We start from the raw sequence: 18,346 nt of genomic DNA on the forward strand, positions 1-18,346 counted from the left end.
TTAGTAGTAATGGGCGTTCACCACATTGGCCACCCTGGTCTTGAACTCCTGGCCTCAAGTGATATGCCTGCCTCAGCCTCCCAAAGTGGTGGTTTCTGTATCTCTAGATTCATGTCTTTCATTAGTTCTGGGAAATTCCCAGCCATCATCTTTTGTTACTCTTTCCCTCTTTTTCTCTGTACTTGTCTTCTTAGTCTTTACTTATATGTGTATTAAATCTTTTAATTTCCCTTCCTATGTGATTTGATAATCTTTCTCATTTTCCATCATCTTGCTTCTTTATGCCACATTTCGGATTAATTGTTAGGTTTGTCTTTGGTTTACTTGCTTTGCTATTCGGTGGTGTCAGATTTGCTATTGAAATGGAAAACCCAAGATGAATGTAAACATTTATTTTAAGAAGTTCTGTTTTCTTTTCAAACCTGCCCAATCTTTTGTGTTGGTCTCTTGCTGCTCATTCATCATATTTTGTTTTCTAAATGTTTTATAAAGCTATTTTATAGTTTCTGAGAATTTGAGTATCAGGCCTAGTGGATGATGAGGATTTAGGGGAGTTAGTGCATATATATGGGATCCAAAATGGATTGTTTCTGCTGGAACTTATTTATGGTGGTTTGTGTCTTTTGTATGATTTTCGTTTGAGAACACAACATGAGATTCTTTTACCTTCATACACACACACACACACACACACACACACACACTTTTTTTTTCCAGAAACCTTCCTTGTTTTCTCATTAATCCTTCTGTTCATGTCCCCTCCCCAACTCTTTTTGTATCTTTTTAGTGTTAATATGCATGCAAGACACTAGGGATAAGCTCTTTATGTGAATTATTTCAGTTTATCTTTACAACCAACCCAGAGGGAGGTGCCCTTATTTTCACTTTAGAGGAGAAAACAGCACCCTGAAGAGGTTCTATGATTCCCCTAGGGTCATACAGCTGGACAAAGGCACAACCACCTTGTAAACCAGGCAGTGTGAGTCAAGTGTGACAGTGTCTATGAACCTCCTCTAAAGGGTGGTCTGCAGGCTAGTACTTCAACTGTGTGTCCCTTGCCTATAAGGAAATAAGTTCATAAATCCAGCGTAAACATTTAGCTACTTTTCTAGCAATTTCTCATTGCTCTGTATCCAAGCAAGTGACCAGTGGATCCATCTTCTTGAACCAGGCATGGACCAGGTTGGATGTTGAACTGACATGATGAGGTGTGTATGCAAAGCTGTGTTCTAGTCATGTGCAGTGGGACATGCCCAGAAGGACATGTGTCTGTCCACTGCAAATGGGGGTGGGTAGTGACGACTACCTGGTCTTTCATGAAAGCTGGTTTGAGAGAAACCACAGTTGGTAAAATTTAGTAACTTAAGAATTCTTATCCAGAAAGTCACTCTTTGGTGCTATTGTCTCTCTTGCCCTGCAGTCCTGTAACTATGGCCTAGGCTTAGTATCTGAGGCAGAATTAGCGCATTTGCCAGGGCTAATAATGATTCTGCTCCAATCCCTGTGTATATTAGTGACTTGCTGGCAATACTGGAATGGAGGAAATAATATGAATGCTTCAATTATCAACTATTAGTTGCTTTTTTTGTGAACTAGTGTGCAGTATGTGGAGGAAACATATACTAGTCTAGTGCTTCCTAAGACTAAATGGAGAATCGTAATTCTCAGGCATGTGATTGAAATCTTCTTCTTGCTTCTTCTAATACAAGAAATAAAGGCACATACAGGCTTGTTCTCCGTGTCATCTGTTACCTACCCCTGCTGCACTGGCACTTAAATATTAAACAGATGCCTGCAGGACAGCGGTTGGTGTTGTTAAACGCATTTCTGTGACCAACAGTCAAGCTAATCCTATAAGAGTTGCCAGCCATTGGTCATGAGGGATTCTGCTAAACTCTGACCATCTCCCAGAACAATCATTATGTGCAGTAGTATACCTAGGAAAGGACAGTTTAAACAGAACAAGTTTTTATTTGGTTGCCTGTGTGTTGGGTGGTCCCTGCTATCCTAATAATGTGGTTTCAGATGCTATTTTAAACTGAGATGTTAAGATCATTAATTTGTGACTAGACAACAAACTAGTAAACTTAAATAATGAGAATAATAAATAGAGCCTGCCTGGACTCTTTCTTAAAGCTTCAAGATGTCTTAGTTTCATGATTCTTTGTTATTAGAACAAGTCATCAACTAACTTAAAAGTAATTCTTTTAAAAAAAAATCTGTGCAAATATGTTATCTTGGTAGGCACTTGAACTTTCTCCTGACCGTATCCATAGGGCTGCTATCAAATACATGTTTGTCTGTCATTTCTTGCTTTGAAGAACTGTTCTTTTTCTTATGCTTAATAGATTATGAATTGCACCACCCTACGTGATTTTGGTTTTGGCACTTGGATTTTCTCTTCAGTGGTTGAGTGCTATTGTGAAGGGTTTTAAAATTCTTTCTGTACTAACCCTTGATCTCCAAAATGCCATTGATAAAAGAACAGAAACACTAAACAATCACATTAGAATCTATCAAATTTGTGCTCAGGTCATGTTAGCAGTAGGTCAGAACAAACTGTGTTTTCCTTATCTGCAGAAAATTATGCTCATTTAGAGTGTGGTTGCCTAAATATGTGGTGACTCAGGAGAAAATATTTTCTGTTATATTTTTGGTGTTTATTTTTCCCACGAGACTTCGTAATTTTCTCCTGTTCCTACTCTCCCTTTTATTTCCCTTTTATTAGATTTTAGTAGGATGGGAAAAGAATGAGGAAGAGATGCTTTGTGGTCTAGTCTTCACATTAACAGACAGTGATTACTGCTGGGTGAGGGGCAATGTGTTAAATTACACAAATAATTGATTATGATTATACCAAATTTAATTTCTAAATATAGCTACTAGAACCGGAATATGGAACACAAAAATATCATAAATTTTTCTGTTTCCCCCAGATTTTCCCAGTCTAACCTACAAACAGAAAACAGTAGGAAAATGTTTCTTCCTTCAAAGAGTTCCTAATTTTTTTGTTCACATTTTTATTTGAGAATTTACAGAGCTATAGGTAAACGTTGCTTCATTTATTTAGCTTTGGAAATAGATTTTTAATTTTGAATTGGGATGTGTTTAGATATGCTGAGACTTGCAAGCATTTTAGGTAAAAAGGGAAATATATTGATAAACCTAATAATGAGATTTCATGAGGTAGCCTGTTTTTTCTCCCCTCTGTGCACCTTCATGCCTTGTGAATGGTACCTGGGGCTTGCTTCTTTGCTTATAGGCCACTGTCTACCTGGCTCCTTGCTGACTGCTTTTGGGGCAATACCTTGGAAAGGTAATTTGTTTTATAGCTTAAATAAAAAGTTTTGCCTTGGGATTAGCGGGGAACAAACAGGACTAAGACTGAGATTGAGATGATACTCCATGTAATATGGGGAGAAATCTGCAGAGAGAGGTCAAGTGGACACTGAATACTTTTTTATGATGCATGGTTCATTCTCTGGTAATTAAGTTTATGCATATTGTCAGGACACGGTATCCAATTTAAATTTTCTTTTTCCTGAGACTGTATGGGATATAGCATGTTTGCCTTTTGTCCTCATTTATATGCTCATTCCTAAGATGATCTGCACCAACTGGAAAAAGAGGGAGCTGGGGTTTTACGTTTGGGGGACCTGGAAATCTTGTACTGATGTTTTCTCTGGGTGTTTAGATGCCCTAAGAGGCAATTAGAACTAAGAACTGGCAAAATCTTAGCTAAAGGAGACCTCTGATTAAAGCTGTGTTAGGCCATGTTAACCCTTTGCTAAGTCAGCCAGATTTTAACAGGCTGCACCACAACAGTTTCTGATGTTCATTCAGTGGTCCTGAAGAGTGGCATTTTCTATTAATAAGCTTCGCTTAGAAATAAGTAGCTATTCTAAAACAGTGAGTAATTTTGTTTGCCAAAGCCTCGGCCTCCCAGGACCTGTGACACATCTTTGGAAGGCACATTTAGAGCAGGCCTAGCTCTCTCCATTTTTACATTTTGCTGCCGTCCTTGGGAAGAAATGCAAAGGAAACTGGTCCTCTGTGAATACAGTGTGTTGATTATGAGTCCTTTTTTAAAAATCAAGATATAATTCAATTCACATGCTGTAACACTCGCCCTTTTAAAGTATATAGTTCTGTGGTTTTTAGTATATTGGGAAGGTTTTGCAAAGTATTAGCCCTAATTCCAGAACATTTCCATCACCTCAAAAAGAAACTGTGTAGCCTTGAGCAGTCATTCCCCATCCCCTCTGCTTGAGCCACTAATCCACTTTCTTTTTGGGGTTTGTTTTTTGTGTGTTTGTTTGTTTGTTTGTTTTTTGAGACAGGTTCTCACTCTGTCACTCAGCCTGGAGTGTAGTGGCACGATCTCTGCTCACTGCAACCTCCGCCTCCTGGGTAGCTGGGATTACAGGCTCAGCTAATTTTTGTATTTTTAGTAGAGACGGGGTTTCACCATCTTTGCCGAGTAGCTGGGATTACAGGCACTCACCACCATGCTCAGCTAATTTTTGTATTTTTAGTAGAGACGGGGTTTCACCATCTTTGCCAGGCTAGTCTTGAACTCCTGACCTCGTGATCCACCTGCCTTGGCCTCCCACAGTGGTGGGATTACAGGCATGAGCCACCACGCCTGGCCTAGAGCCACAATCTACTTTCTACCGAAAGTTCTTTTGTGTGTTACAGTGAAATCTCCTGTCTCTAACTTAGTAGCTAGATGATTTGGGGGGCGGTGGTGCTTCACAAATAAACTCTTAAGGTTGATTTTCAACTTCTCACAGAAATAATATCTTTGTTTCTTATTTTCTATTTATCACTTCCAGGCCCCTGTGTAAAGGGAAAGGTGCTCTGCCTAGCCTCTGAGTCCACTTCACTTTTACTGCTTATAATAAAATTTACCAGTTATCTAAAATACTAAATGTGCGTTGATGTGCAAGAAGTTGAGTCTGATCTGATAATGAAATGAGTTTATGGCAACCACCCTTTTGAATGCCAAGGCTAGAATCACCTGCAAGAGCGCTACAGTTCCTCTCAACCTTTCTGTTCTTTAACTTTTAGAATAGTCAGAATTCAAATCATGTAGGACTTTGTCGGTCAAAACCAGAAAAACAAGTAGTTTGGATAGATGGCAGGCTTGGATGTGTATGTGTCAAATATGTCTTAAATAAATACTTTGGGTTCCTGCTCATGGCACTAGTGTGAAATCCGTAAGTTTGAGAGTTTGGAAGGCAGGTGGGGATTGATTTAAAGGGAGAGGAGAAGTACGAGTTCTTAGCAGTTTTCCTTGACTATAGTGGAAAGAGTAAGACATTGAGAAGCGTTAACAAAATGGGAGGTATGTAAGGGAACCACTGGGGGAACCTATGGACTGCTCACTGGGTGCCTTGGCTGGTAATACAAATTTACTAGCTGAAGGATTTTGTCTTTGTTGCTTAGCTCTCTTGGACTGCCCCAGAATGGCTTAAAAAATGGGAGTACTAGACCTTCTCCCAAAGCCTCCACTCTTTGTGTTTGTGTAGCTCTGTTTTTCAGTCTGCGTACTATGTGTGACTCTCTTTGTAGAATTGCTCAGCAAGCAGTACCAAAAGCTGGTATACCTCCTCTAGGGCCACAGTGATGGGGAGCAGGGAGGGTGGACTCCATAGAAACTGTGGATATTAGAGTGTGTGGATGTTGGGGAAGCTGGTGAGTATATACAGAAATCGAAACTGCCAGAGTTGGGATTGATTGTCGGAGCCTTTTACAGTAAGAGGTGGTAATCGTTTAATGTGGGTGCCCTTTTGTCTTCTGCTGGTCTGATTCTCTTGGAATATTATAAATGACAGGTGCTGGAGGCTTGGAATTCATGTGGCTCTTCCTCCCTCGATTGACAGATAAAACAGAAATGCATTATTTGGTATAAATGAATCAAAATGTTGTGGTTTAAAAAGTTCTTTAAATAGAATTGAGTTTGTTTGAAACACGGATGCCCTTTTTGAAAAGGTTAATTTCCTTCAAAGATGGTTAGGCTTTTCTGTTTAGACAGAATAATAATAAGCCTAATCTATTAAAACTTTTTTTTCAGGGAGAGAGGAGGGTATCTACAGAAGAATATTTTCATCTCCATTGAATAATGCTTGACTCCCTTCTCTTCCGTTTTTAAAATTCACGAATCCCTCTTATTGACTTCATCTCTAAAAAATTCCGAGTAGGGAAATAAAGTGAAAAGTAAAGCCCCTCTCACCCACCTTTACCCCTCACCCCTAGATTCCCACTACCTCCTAATAACTAGTTTTCAGCCATTTGGTGTAATTTTTTTTTTCTAGTAATTATTCAGCTATTCAGTGAACATGTGTCCATGTACATTTGTAATGCCTTTTATTTTTTATTTTATTTATTATTTTGAGACAACATAATCTCTGTCAGCTCTGTCACCCAGGCTGGTGTGCAGTGGCATGATCTCAGCTCACTGCAACCTCCATCTTCCGGGTTCAAGTGATCCTCCTGCCTTAGCCTCCCGAGTAGCTGGAACCACAGGCATGGGCCACGATGCTTGGCTAATTTTTTGTATTTTTGATAGAGACAGGATTTTGCCATGCTGCCCAGGCTGGTCTCAACTCTTGAGCTCAAAGTGATCCACACACCTCTGCCTCCCGAAGTGCTAGGATTACATGTGGAAGTCACTACCTGGCCCATAATGCCTTTTTAATGGCGTGTCCAAACCTATCCAAACCCTTTAGGTGACATTATAAAGAGGTGATATAATTTTACTTTGAAGTGAGTTGAGCTCTGCTCCAGTAAAAAATGTTGCCCAGATATTTTAATTGTAAACCTTCGAGATGTAGCAACCTGTGAGAGTTATCGTGAATTGATGTACATAGCCAGGACTGGACCCGTCTGCTACATTAGAAGGATCTTTCTGTATTCTGGTTATTGATTCGGGACAGTTTCATAAAAACTTCAATGTGATCTTTGCTAATTTCTTTGAAATATCATTTTAAGAATAAGGACCACACATAGTGAGGGGGGGCCTCTTTGGCGTAATAGTAATATTCGTTTCTATAGACTCTGCTGAATTCCTCTGTTTTGCATTTCTTGAGTGTGTTGGTTCACAGCTAAAAATAGAGCTCTATTTAAAATGGGTACCCTTTCCGGAAATAAACTATATTTCAATTAGTAAATTTCCTGTTTCCCTAACGTGTTTTGTTTTGTTCTTTCTTTTTTTTTTTTTTTTAAACAGCAAGCCAGGGCTGAGCAGGAAGAAGAATTCATTAGTAACACTTTATTCAAGAAAATTCAGGCTTTACAGAAGGAGAAAGAAACACTTGCTGTAAATTATGAGAAAGAAGAAGAGTTCCTCACTAATGAGCTCTCCAGAAAATTGATGCAGGTAAATTATCTTTTCTACTCCCTCATCTTCCCTGCCTGTTTTCCTCTCTAGGAGAAAATGACTTTGATATGGCACTTTACTTGTAACATTTGCTGATGAGGTTGTAGCTTAAGTTCTTTGGAGATTCACAATACCAGGTAAGGGTGGCAATGATGTAATAGTCAAGACTGTGGTTTTCTAGCTCATCTGCGTATGTTAGGTAAGCTATTTTGTACCCTGAGCATTTCTAAAAAATTGCTGATGAGCACAAGATCTTGGCATGAGATGTTGAATGTAGCATTTTGGAAGTATGGGGACTAATGCCAAATGAGAAATTTTTCTCCTTTTATGTTGAGTCGATAATAAGTACATAAACTTTTTGGCAGTCATAGGTGGGTCTTTTGCACTAAAATAGGATATAAAGTGAAACATCTTTAGGAAATAGAAAGGTATCCATGATAGTTAAAACTACCCGCAATCAACCATGTTCAAATGGGTGAGTAATATGTTACTGAACAAATATCAGACTGCTATTAAAACTCAACATTGATCGCAAGTAATATATAGAAGGTGCCACACACAACATATAGGAAGGTTTGATTTCTCTACTTCAGAGGCTCATTCTCTCCCCCTCCTTTCCCCCCCCCCCTTCAAACCTTACTGGTAAAATACAAAGTAAAATTTGCATAGGGAAAATATCTTGTGGGTTAGTATGAACTTAAAAATAAGTGGGATATTGAGTTTTCATTATTTAACATAGCTTGTCCAAAATAGTGAGGAGGTATAAAATTATCAGAACATTATTACCATTTTGTCTTTAGATGTCTGTGAAACAACCCCATATAGATATTTTGACATCATCAATAACAATTTCATTAATTTGCTTAAAGTATATATATTAGTGAGGTTGTAATAAGAAGTTATTTGAGGCTTTTTAAAAAATCTTCCTAAGTTATTTTCTTACCTCCCCACATAGATGGTCCTGTAAGAGGATACTGGAAACTCTGATGAAGAAACTTTAATGTTAAGACCATAACATGTTCCAGGCAGCTTTTACCCCTGTCTTTCTATTAGTCTCATTTTTCTACCTAATTACTGAATAAAGATACTTTTAATCTTGCACAAGAGTTGGTTTATATGGTAGTTCCTGAAATGTGAAGAACAGGTACCCAGGCATTACTGTCTAGCAGAGATTTTTGGCAACATTTTTGTACTGAAAGTTTTTGTTTACTCATTTGCATTGTGATTTAGAGAGAAATGGATGGAGAAGGTTAGTTTGACCTTTTAGTATATCTCACTGGGGCAGCATTAAATGACTTGTTTTACCTGGTGCTTCTAGAATCATGGGGATGTAATTATGGTTTGTTTTTCCTAAGTGTATGTGTAATCAGGTGCCATAATTTTTGAGACTGCAAGAAACTTTTTTTTTTCCCCAATTTACATGGTTGTTTTTTGGAGTCTTTAGCCAAAGTACATTATAGGACAGTCAAGACCTAGCCAGATCATGTTCCTTTTCTCTATTATATATCTCCAGCATGAGTGATTGTATAGTCTGTAATTGACCTCTCATTCACTTATGTAATGCACCTACCTCCCAAGGATATTGATGTTCCTTAAAATAAGATACTGAAAAAGAATGAAAACATAAGAACATAAGAATGAAAACATAAGAACATAATGCAACAGCAAAGGAAGTTATTTATAGTTGTATACTTGGTGTAAGAAGGCTTGAACTTAAAATTGAAGCTCTAAGCATCCTCTGAATATTGCTATGATGTAGAAATGTGGTGACTGTGTTTTCATAATTCTTATATCTAAAACAGTATTTCTCGGCCAGGAGAAAAAAAGGTCATAGACTAAAAACTTGGAAACATTTTTCAGTGGATAGTGGATCTTTCTAAAGGGATTGAATGGTATATAAACAGAACAAAATAAACTGTTTTTGCCAAAAGTGGTATACAATGTGTAGCCATAGCCTTCAAGCGGGCCTGTCTTGTGTTTGCCTTCAGCCAAAGTAAGGGCATAGTATGAAGGTGTGATTCTGTGAAAACATTGTTTGAGGATCTCTAGATGGGTCTGTAGCTTGTTGGTGATTCAGCTTGTAGAATCTGGACAGATGGATGGTTAGCATGTCCCTGAGACAATTTGTCATGCATCCTAGCTTGGTTTTTAGGCTTTTTATTTTAATGTTGTGGTAAAATTTACATAACATAAAATTTACCACTTAGGCATTTTTGAGTGTGCAATTCAGTGGCGTTAAGCATTTTCACCTTGTTGTGCAGCCATCACCACCATCCATCTCCAGAACTTTTTCAAACTGAAACTCTGTGCCCATTAAACAATAATGCCCATTCCCTTCCCCTGGTCTTTAGGTGTTTGAAAGGAGATGGATAGCAGGTAGTTTTAGATTCAGGTCTCTGGCAAGTTCTGAAGCTGTTGCCATTCTGAGGCATGATAGGAGATCTGTTGCCTTAGACACCAGGTATCACAACATGTCTATTTTTTGATAAGTGTCTAAGAACCTGCCCTCCATTGTTGGCCGATTGAGGGATATCATAGCTGCAGCAGGGGAAGGGCTCTTCAGCCTATCATACTCATCCCTCAGGCTCCCAATATGTATTTCCTTAATAGGTTTAACCAGTCTTTTGTTGAATGCCCACATTTTCTGCCACCCAGCATGGAAATACTGTTTTCCATCTGGAAGATTTTTGGACTACTTGATACCAATAGACTTTTTCAACTACGTAATTATTTTAATATGGCTTTCTAGGATGTTTGTTTCTGCATAGGACCTTGCTAAAAAAAAAAAAAGCCTGCTAAGAGAAATCATGCTACAAGTGTCACCCACAGACAGATGGGTGCATTGACCTGTTCACTATGAAAGTGTTCAACATTTTTCACCCAAAGGCCACTGAGAGGCTATGGACAGATCAATTTTTGTTTTGTCAGAGTGCTTTGACTTTTATTTCTGATACTGATTGGACAATGCTTTTATGTGCATTTCAAAGGGATTCTTTGATCCTGAGAACAAAATGAGACTTGCTATAGAAGAGACGTGTCCCTTCCTGTCTGCTATGGCCAAGTTGGGTATGCAATACCTTTAAAAAATGAAATCAAGTTTAATTCAGTATACATAAGAGTAAATCCCTTTGCCCTTTAAAAGATCCATTTTGGGAGATGGCTTAAACACCTCCATATGTTTTCATCCTCACCAACAGGAAAACACACACAAAAGGGAGCATGCAGCTCTTCTCCCTTGCTTTTGTGTCTATCCAGTACAGACACAACATTGTATCTTTATCTCATGAGAACTCTTGACTGAGAAGTCTACATCTCTCTGAGACCAGGCCATGGGATTCACTACCTTATTGGTGAGACATTGTTCCAAAAAGAACTCTATTGCTTTTGTTTAACATGAACCTACATTAGAGCTAAATTCTCTCGAATGCCTTGAAGAGAGGTTGTGCTTTAATCATTATTTGTAATTAAAACCTGTAAGAAGCATTTGTGAGCAAACTTATCAGAATTTTATATACAGGCTGAGCGTGGTGGCTCACACCTGTAATCTCAGCACTTTGGGAGGCCAAGGTGGGTGGATTACTTTGATGCCAGGAGTATGAGACCAGCCTGGCCAACATGGCGAAACCCCGTCTCTACTAAAAATACAAAAAATTAGTTTGGTGTGGTGGCACACGCCTGTAATCTCAGCTACTCTGGAGGCTGAGGCAGGATAATTGCTTGAACCCAGGAGGCAGAGGTTGCAGTGAGCTGAGATCATGCTGCTGCACTCCAGCCTGGGGGACAGAGTGAGACTCTGTCTCAAAGAAAGAATTTAATATACAGTAAGTCCTCACTTAATGTTGCCAGTAAGTTCTTAGAAACTGTGTCTTTAAGTGAAATGACGTATAATGAATCTTATTTATTTCTTTGTTTATTTTTGAGATGGAGTCTCACTCTGTCACCTAGGCTGGAGTACAATGGTGTGATCTCAGTTCACCTTCCAAGTAGCTGAGATTACAGGCACTCGCCACCATGCCCGGCTAATTTTTGTATTTTTAGTAGAGACAGGGTTTCACCACGTTGGCCAGGCTGGTCTTGAACTCCTGACCTCAAGTGATCTGCATGCCTTGGCATCCCAAAGTGTTGGAATTACAGGTGTGAGCCACCACTCCCAGCCTAGAAACTTTTTTAAAAAATGAAAAGAAGTTTTACAATAGAGGACTAGTAGAGTGAATCATACAAAGACTGACAAGACAGTTAAGCTAATCATTAGAGCATTCTGATTATACTAGTTCTTAATGATGTGGGCAGTCCAGAATCCCCTGCCACTTGCAAATGAGCCTGACTCTGCAGGAGGCTTCATGCACTGCTGCCCATGACAAAGAGATGCTACTAGCATTGCAGGACTCTGAGCTCTCTAAGTCAAAGACACAGAAGGAGGTGGTTTCAAAAGGTAAGGACAAACCAGGCATCAGAATTGTAAAATTTCCTTTTCAAGAAATAAGATGCTTTCTACTTACAAAAGTATCATGTTGCTGTTACAAAATTAGAAGGAATAGGGCACAAAGAAAATAAGATAACGTGTAAGTTCAGCACCCAAGTATAATTACTCTATAACATTCTGAAGAATGGCCTTTTAGACTCCCAGCTACTCAGGAGACTGAGGCAGGAGAATGGCGTGAACCCGGGAGGCGGAGCTTGCAGTGAGCCGAGATCACGTCGCTGCACTCCAGCCTGGGCGACAGAGCGAGACTCGGTCTCAAAAAAAAAAAAAAATTCTAATTCCCCTGGCAAACTCTTAACCACCAATCACAAATGCCTACTGGAAGACTTATCAATTATCTCAGACACTGAGATTGATAATGGTTTTAGGAATTGTGGATTTTCCCACCTGCTTTTATGCAGGGCCAAAGCCTCAACTTGACTTTCTGCTCTTTGGGAACACACTCAGCTTGTTCTGGACTGTCTACACTGTTCTCAACAAATACCACTACCAAAAGTTAATAAACTCTTTTTTTAACCATAGATTACGACTGGGTTAAGAAGAGTACTGCATATTACATATATCTTAATCTTTTCAATCTAATCCAGCTTGCAGATTTCAGACCTTAAAATAATCAATAGATTTGTAGTACGGTACTTTCAATTCACATTTGAAATAGGATCTGATTCTCAGAAAATAATGCTGCTCCAACTATAATAAAAATTATAGCCATACCCTAATAAAGGGGACACATTGATGGTTGGAAATACCTAAGAAGAAAAGTCCTGGATCTCTTATTGAGGTGATATGGCTTATTTGTATTGTTGTTGACTTGGTTCCTGAGGTAAGAATGCTTCCTGGAACTAAAGTAGTTGGAGTTTTTCTAGCATCTATGGAAAGATGATAGAGGACAGGAAGGAAGTTGTGGGCAAAACTGCTGCTGAAACTACCTCTGCCAAATGATTTATAGCTGAGCAGCTCAGAAGGATATCATGCAACAGAATTATTCTTCTGTCTCATTTACACAGAAATAAAATGGGGAAGAAGAATTTCTAAGTCTCCAAATCTGCCTGTTCATCTAGACAAAGGGCTTAGCACTTCGTTTGCCTTCTTTCACTTGTCAATTCTGGAGAAGTGGTTTCTCCTTGCAATACCATCTTACTGGATTCCTTCTTTTCTAGAGTGTATGCTTACTTAACCCCAGAAAGAGTCTCTTTCTGAGTAGCATGACATTTCTGCAGGCAAAGGGAGTGAGTATAGACTCCCAGTTCTCTTCCAGCATGTACACTAGAATCTGAAGCATCCTCTTCGCCCTCGCTCCCCTTCAAGTTTCCCAAGCCACTAAAATGGCAATGAAATTATTTTGTTTATGCAAGCAGCAAAATCACATGTCAAGCTGATAAATAATGTATGAAATTTCATTTAGTTAATTTTAAAGGCACCAAGACCGTGACGCCATTGCATCCATTCAGATGAAACTTGGTTCTCCCTGTGGTAGGGCAGAGATCTAAATGAAATATGTCCTTTATATTTAGATGGCTAGATCTGTGGCCCTCCTGGCTTGTTTTTCAGGGCCCTTAATAGTGATCAGAGAAATTTGCTATCACAAAATAGCTTTCAAAACAGTTGGAACAGAGCTTTTTCTTGTTGTTTTCATTCCAAATTACCTGAACCTCAGCTTTGTCTGATCTTTTCAGGAGCAAGAGGTTCACAGATTGCATTCACAGTACGTCTACAAAGAGCTACTGGGTTGTTTTTAATGCATTTTAAATACTATAGCCACCAGTGGCCAGATTATAAGCCAGAATTCTGTTAGTAGCATGGCAAAAATCTCTCATTGCAATGTCATTTGTTATGAGTAGATAATATAATAAACCTGACATAGTTCTTCAGTGTTGAAATTACTGAGTTTCTTTTAAAGTGTGTGTGCATGTGTGCATGTACTAAGGTTATGGCTAGATGTGATGTGCTAACACAGGTTCCAAAAAAAAATCTTAAGGACAAAAGTAACGGCTCAAAAGCTTCCCATGCTGACTTTTTTGACATAAAATGTGAGAAAAAGTAGGTAGAGGGAAAAATAAAGGTAGAAGAAAAGAAAGATAAAAATAATTAGGTGAAACTGGAGTTAAACTTGCTTTATTTACCAAAGTAGGTTGGAGAAACATTCTTATTTCTCGTTGGAAAGGTGAATCTTGTCTATTGAAGGATACTAGGCCCCACTATTGATGGACCCTAGCTATCACTAAAAACAGTTTTAAAATAACTTTAAAACTTTGTAGTTCTAAATGTTACAATGTTTTGCATTTCATTTTTAAACAATTTACAGTCAGCCCAGTCAGTAATTACTTTAAAATACGGAGTTATATCCCGCTGCTGTCCTTACCTTCCTGTTTCCTCCATTCATAAAGTTGGTAAGAAAGATGAGGCCTTTTAATTTTCAATAATACCTCATCTTAGAATGAATTCTTTGGGCTAAACACTCTTTCTTCCTCAGGAGAAAATGCCAGTTTTTACAGAATGGATTTTTCAATATGCCAGAGCCTAAAAGGATTTCTTTTCTTTTTCTTTTTTCTTTTCTTTTCTTTTATTTTTTTGGAGACAGAGTCTCTCTCTCTTGCCCAGGCTGGCATGATCTTGGCTCACCACAGCCTCCGTCTCTTGGGCTCAAGTGATTCTCATGCCTCAGCCTCCTGAGTAACTGGGCTAATTGTAACTAGCCCAGCTAATTTTTTATTCTTTTATTATTTTTTTTTTAGTAGAGACAGGGTTTCACCATGTTGGCTAGGCTGGTCTTGGATTCCTGACCACAAGTGATCTGCCTGCCTCAGCCTCCCAAAGTGCTGGATTATAGGCATAAGCCACCATGCCCTGCAAGGACTTTAAAAATCTTTTCCATGGAGCATTTTTTTTTTTTTTTTTACTATTCCTCCTAGCCAGATTTTTTTTAAAGGTGTTAATGCTTTTAGTGGTGTCATGCTCCTGGAAATCCAGGAAACTCAAACTTAGCTCTTTAGGTATTCCAAGTAGATAGGAAGTCTGATATTATCCTGAAGCCATCTGCTCAGAAGTGAGGGCCTGACTCTGGTCCTCGGTGTTGCTAACAAGGAACCAAAATAACAACTAATTTCTGGAAGAACGTAGCTATTTTTTCTCTTTATAAAAGTTATGTTGTGGCTTTTCCTGTAGAAAATAGCAGATTAGATAACTCAGACATACCTCACTGAAGATAAACAAAAACTTAACAAAGTCCTTCTTTGTCGAATAATTAACATGATGGTGAAGAACTGTTGGGCAGAGATCTGAAGGAGGGTGGGAATGAAGCACCCAAGGCTGCTTTTATTCAGAGGGCACTTGGAATTCATCCAGAGACACCTGAGATAGTGAATTGTGGTTTTGGTCGTTGTGTGGAGCTGGGGCTGTAGAAGTCAGTTGATTGCTTTTGGTCAAAGTTAAGAGAGAGTGATCAGTCAACCCTAACTCAAGCTGGAATCATGAAGGGCTGCATCCTTAGGCTAAGAGTGAACTAGTTTTGTATCAGCTGGGTAAATCAGAGACACAAGGCTTTGATTTTGGATTAAGGTAGACCCAAACATGGTGCTCAGCCAAAGAAAATGGAATTTTCTGGAGCAAGTTACTGTCATACTAGGCTACAAGCTTCTCCGCCAGTAAATTTTCAAATACAATATTCAGCCCATGGTTAAAGATCCATGCACATGAAGATATGAGATTCTATGAATGTAAGTGACCAGAAATAACAGAAATGGACTTCACAGATACTTCGAATATTGGAATTACCGGGCTTATACTATAAAGCAACCATGCTTACTATACTCAGAGAAATAAAAGCCGACCTTGAAATCTTTGGCAGGAAACCGGAAACATATCACTTTTCTTGTAGACGTTCAAATGTTAACTGAAAAACTAGTGAATAACTATATGGAAATATATTTGAAATTTGTATTATATGGACAAATTCTTAGAAAAACATAACTTTCTACAGCTGACCGAGGAAGAAAAAGAAAACTGTCTTCTGTCCTGTAAAGAAATTGAAATAGAGATCAACAACCTTCATAAACAATGAATTCCAGGTCCAAATGGTTTCATTGAGAGTTGTACCAAACATTCAAGGATAAAGTAATTTGTCTTCTGGCCGGGTGCCATGGCTCACGCCTGTAATCCCAGCACTTTGGGAGGCCGAGGCAGGTGGATCAGGAGGTCAGGAGATTGAGACCATCCTGGCTAACACGGTGAAACCCCGTCGCTCCTAAAAATACAAAAAAAATTAGCCAGGTGTGGTGGTGGGTGCCTGTAGTCCCAGCTACTTGGGAGGCTGAGGCAGGAGAATGGCATGAACTCGGGAGGCAGAGCTTGCAGTGAGCTGAGATCGTGCCACTGCACTCCAGCCTGGGCGACAGAGCAAGACTCCGTCTCACAAAAAAAAAAAAAAAAAAAAAAATTTGTCTTCCATAAATTCTAAAGGGAACAAAATGGGTCCCCAATATATTTTAAGGGTAACATAACCTTTAATGCTCAAACTTAAGTGTAGTTCAGAAAAGGCAAATTGCAGTGCAGCCTCAATCATGAGCAAAAATCCCAAACACAATATAAGTAAATGAAGTCAACAATATATTAAAAGAACAATGCACTATGACCATGTTGGGTTTATACAAGGAATGCAAGTTTAGTTTACCAGTAGAAAATCAGCAAGTGTAATTTGCCACATTCACAGAATAAAAAGAAAGAGTCATGATCATGTTAATAGATGGAGAGAAAGGATTTGATAAAGTGTAACAATTCATGATAAAAATCTTAGTGAACTAAGAATAGAACTTCAACCTGAATTTTTAAAAAATTCTTTACATAGGCCGGGCGCAGTGGCTCACACCTGTAATCCCAGCACTTTGGGAGGCCGAGATGGGAGGATCATTTGAGGTCAGGAGTTCAAGACCAGCCTGACCAGTATGGTGAAACCCCATCTACTAAAAACACCAGAAATAAATTAGCCGGGTGTGGTGGCGCACACCTGTGGTCCCAGCTACTCGGGAGGCTGAGGCAGGAGAATCAGTTGAACCAGGAGGCAGAGGTTGTATTGAGCCAAGATCGTACCACTACACTCTAGCCTGGGCAACAGAGTGAGACTCCATCTCAAGAATAAATAAGATAAATAAAGTGTTTACACAAAGCCTGCCCAAAACATTGTGTTTGATTATGAAAAGTTAACTTTCCCTTTAAAATCAAGAACAAGACACGGATGCCTGCTGCCTTTACCTATATTGATTTTTGTTGTGGATTTCTAGCCAGTGCAGAAAGGCAAGAAAAAGATGTTAAGGATTAAAAGGAGGAACTAATGTTGCCACTTATTATTGTGTAAGTGAAAAACTTTTAAAACTTCAGAATCTACAGATAAGTAATTAGAATTCCATTTTCTCACATGAAAAATTGTATTTCTGTGTACCAGCAATAAGCAGTTAAATGTGAAAATATGAAAGCATCAAAAACCAAGAGAAGCGATTAAGTGCCATGGAAAAATATAAAACACTGTAAAGGGCATAGGGACAGTTGAAATTTTAAATAAGTTCAAGTCATTGAGGTAATATTTAAGCAAAATCTGGGAGAAGCAGCAGCTAGCCAAATAGATTTTCATGGGAAGAGTATTGTAGGCAGAAAGAACAAGAAAGTGCTAAGGCCTTGAAGTAAGATTGTGCCTGCCATGTTGGAGAAGCAGCAGAGAGACTGATATGTTTAGGTTGACATCATGGGGAGAGAAGAGTGATAGATGAAATTGGGAGGTAATGGGTCTGGAGGCTTGATATGATAGAGGTTTGGGAACTGCTGTTGGCACTTTGGCTTTTATTCTGCATGGGAGCCACCACAGGGTTTTGAGCAGAGTAGCAGAATGGTCCTAGGTGACTCTTAAAATGATTGATTTGGTTGCTGTGTCATGAAGAGATTATGGAGTGGGGGCCAAGGTGGGAGCAATGCATATTAGAAGGATATTCGGTAATACATGCCAAGAGATGGAGTGGATTTTTCAGGGAGTAGTAGTGAAGATGGTGAAACTTTGGATTCTGGGTACATTTTGAAGAAATAGCCTCATAGGATTTGTGGATGGAATAGAAGTGGTATAGAAAAAAAGGATCAAGAAAGACTTAGGGGTTTGAGTCTCAATGACTGGAAGAATAGTTACCATCATTTAAGATGGAAAAGACAGCAAGTGGAGTATGTTTGGAGTCGGAAGGTCGGAAGTTCACTTGCAGTGTCTGGGCTTCCAAATGGAGAGAACAGACAGGCAGTTGGACAGAGGTTCTGACTCTCAACAGAGAAGTCGGGGCTAGAGATATAAATTTGGGAGTGTTTTCTTTAGTAATTATTTATTGCCATGGAAATTAGTGCTGTTACTCAGGAGGTGTGCGCAGAGGAGAGGACCAGAGACATATAAGGAAAACGCAAGGATGAACCACAGAATGGGAGAAGAGATACACACCATATGTAATGACAAAAAG

At 39.0% G+C, this 18,346-nt stretch overlaps 1 protein-coding gene across 1 annotated transcript in view; it reads left to right on the forward strand.

The window, feature by feature from the left end:
* CCDC6 (coiled-coil domain containing 6) overlaps nt 1-18,346 on the forward strand; it is a 119,431-nt gene that overhangs the window by 48,783 nt on the left and 52,302 nt on the right. Inside the window, exon 2 of the mRNA XM_025397120.1 lies at nt 7,232-7,381. Coding sequence (XP_025252905.1) covers nt 7,232-7,381 — 150 coding nt within the window. The remainder of the gene's footprint in view (nt 1-7,231; nt 7,382-18,346) is intronic.

Source organism: Theropithecus gelada, chromosome 9 (assembly GCF_003255815.1).
Source record: "Theropithecus gelada isolate Dixy chromosome 9, Tgel_1.0, whole genome shotgun sequence".
Lineage (NCBI taxonomy): Eukaryota > Metazoa > Chordata > Mammalia > Primates > Cercopithecidae > Theropithecus > Theropithecus gelada.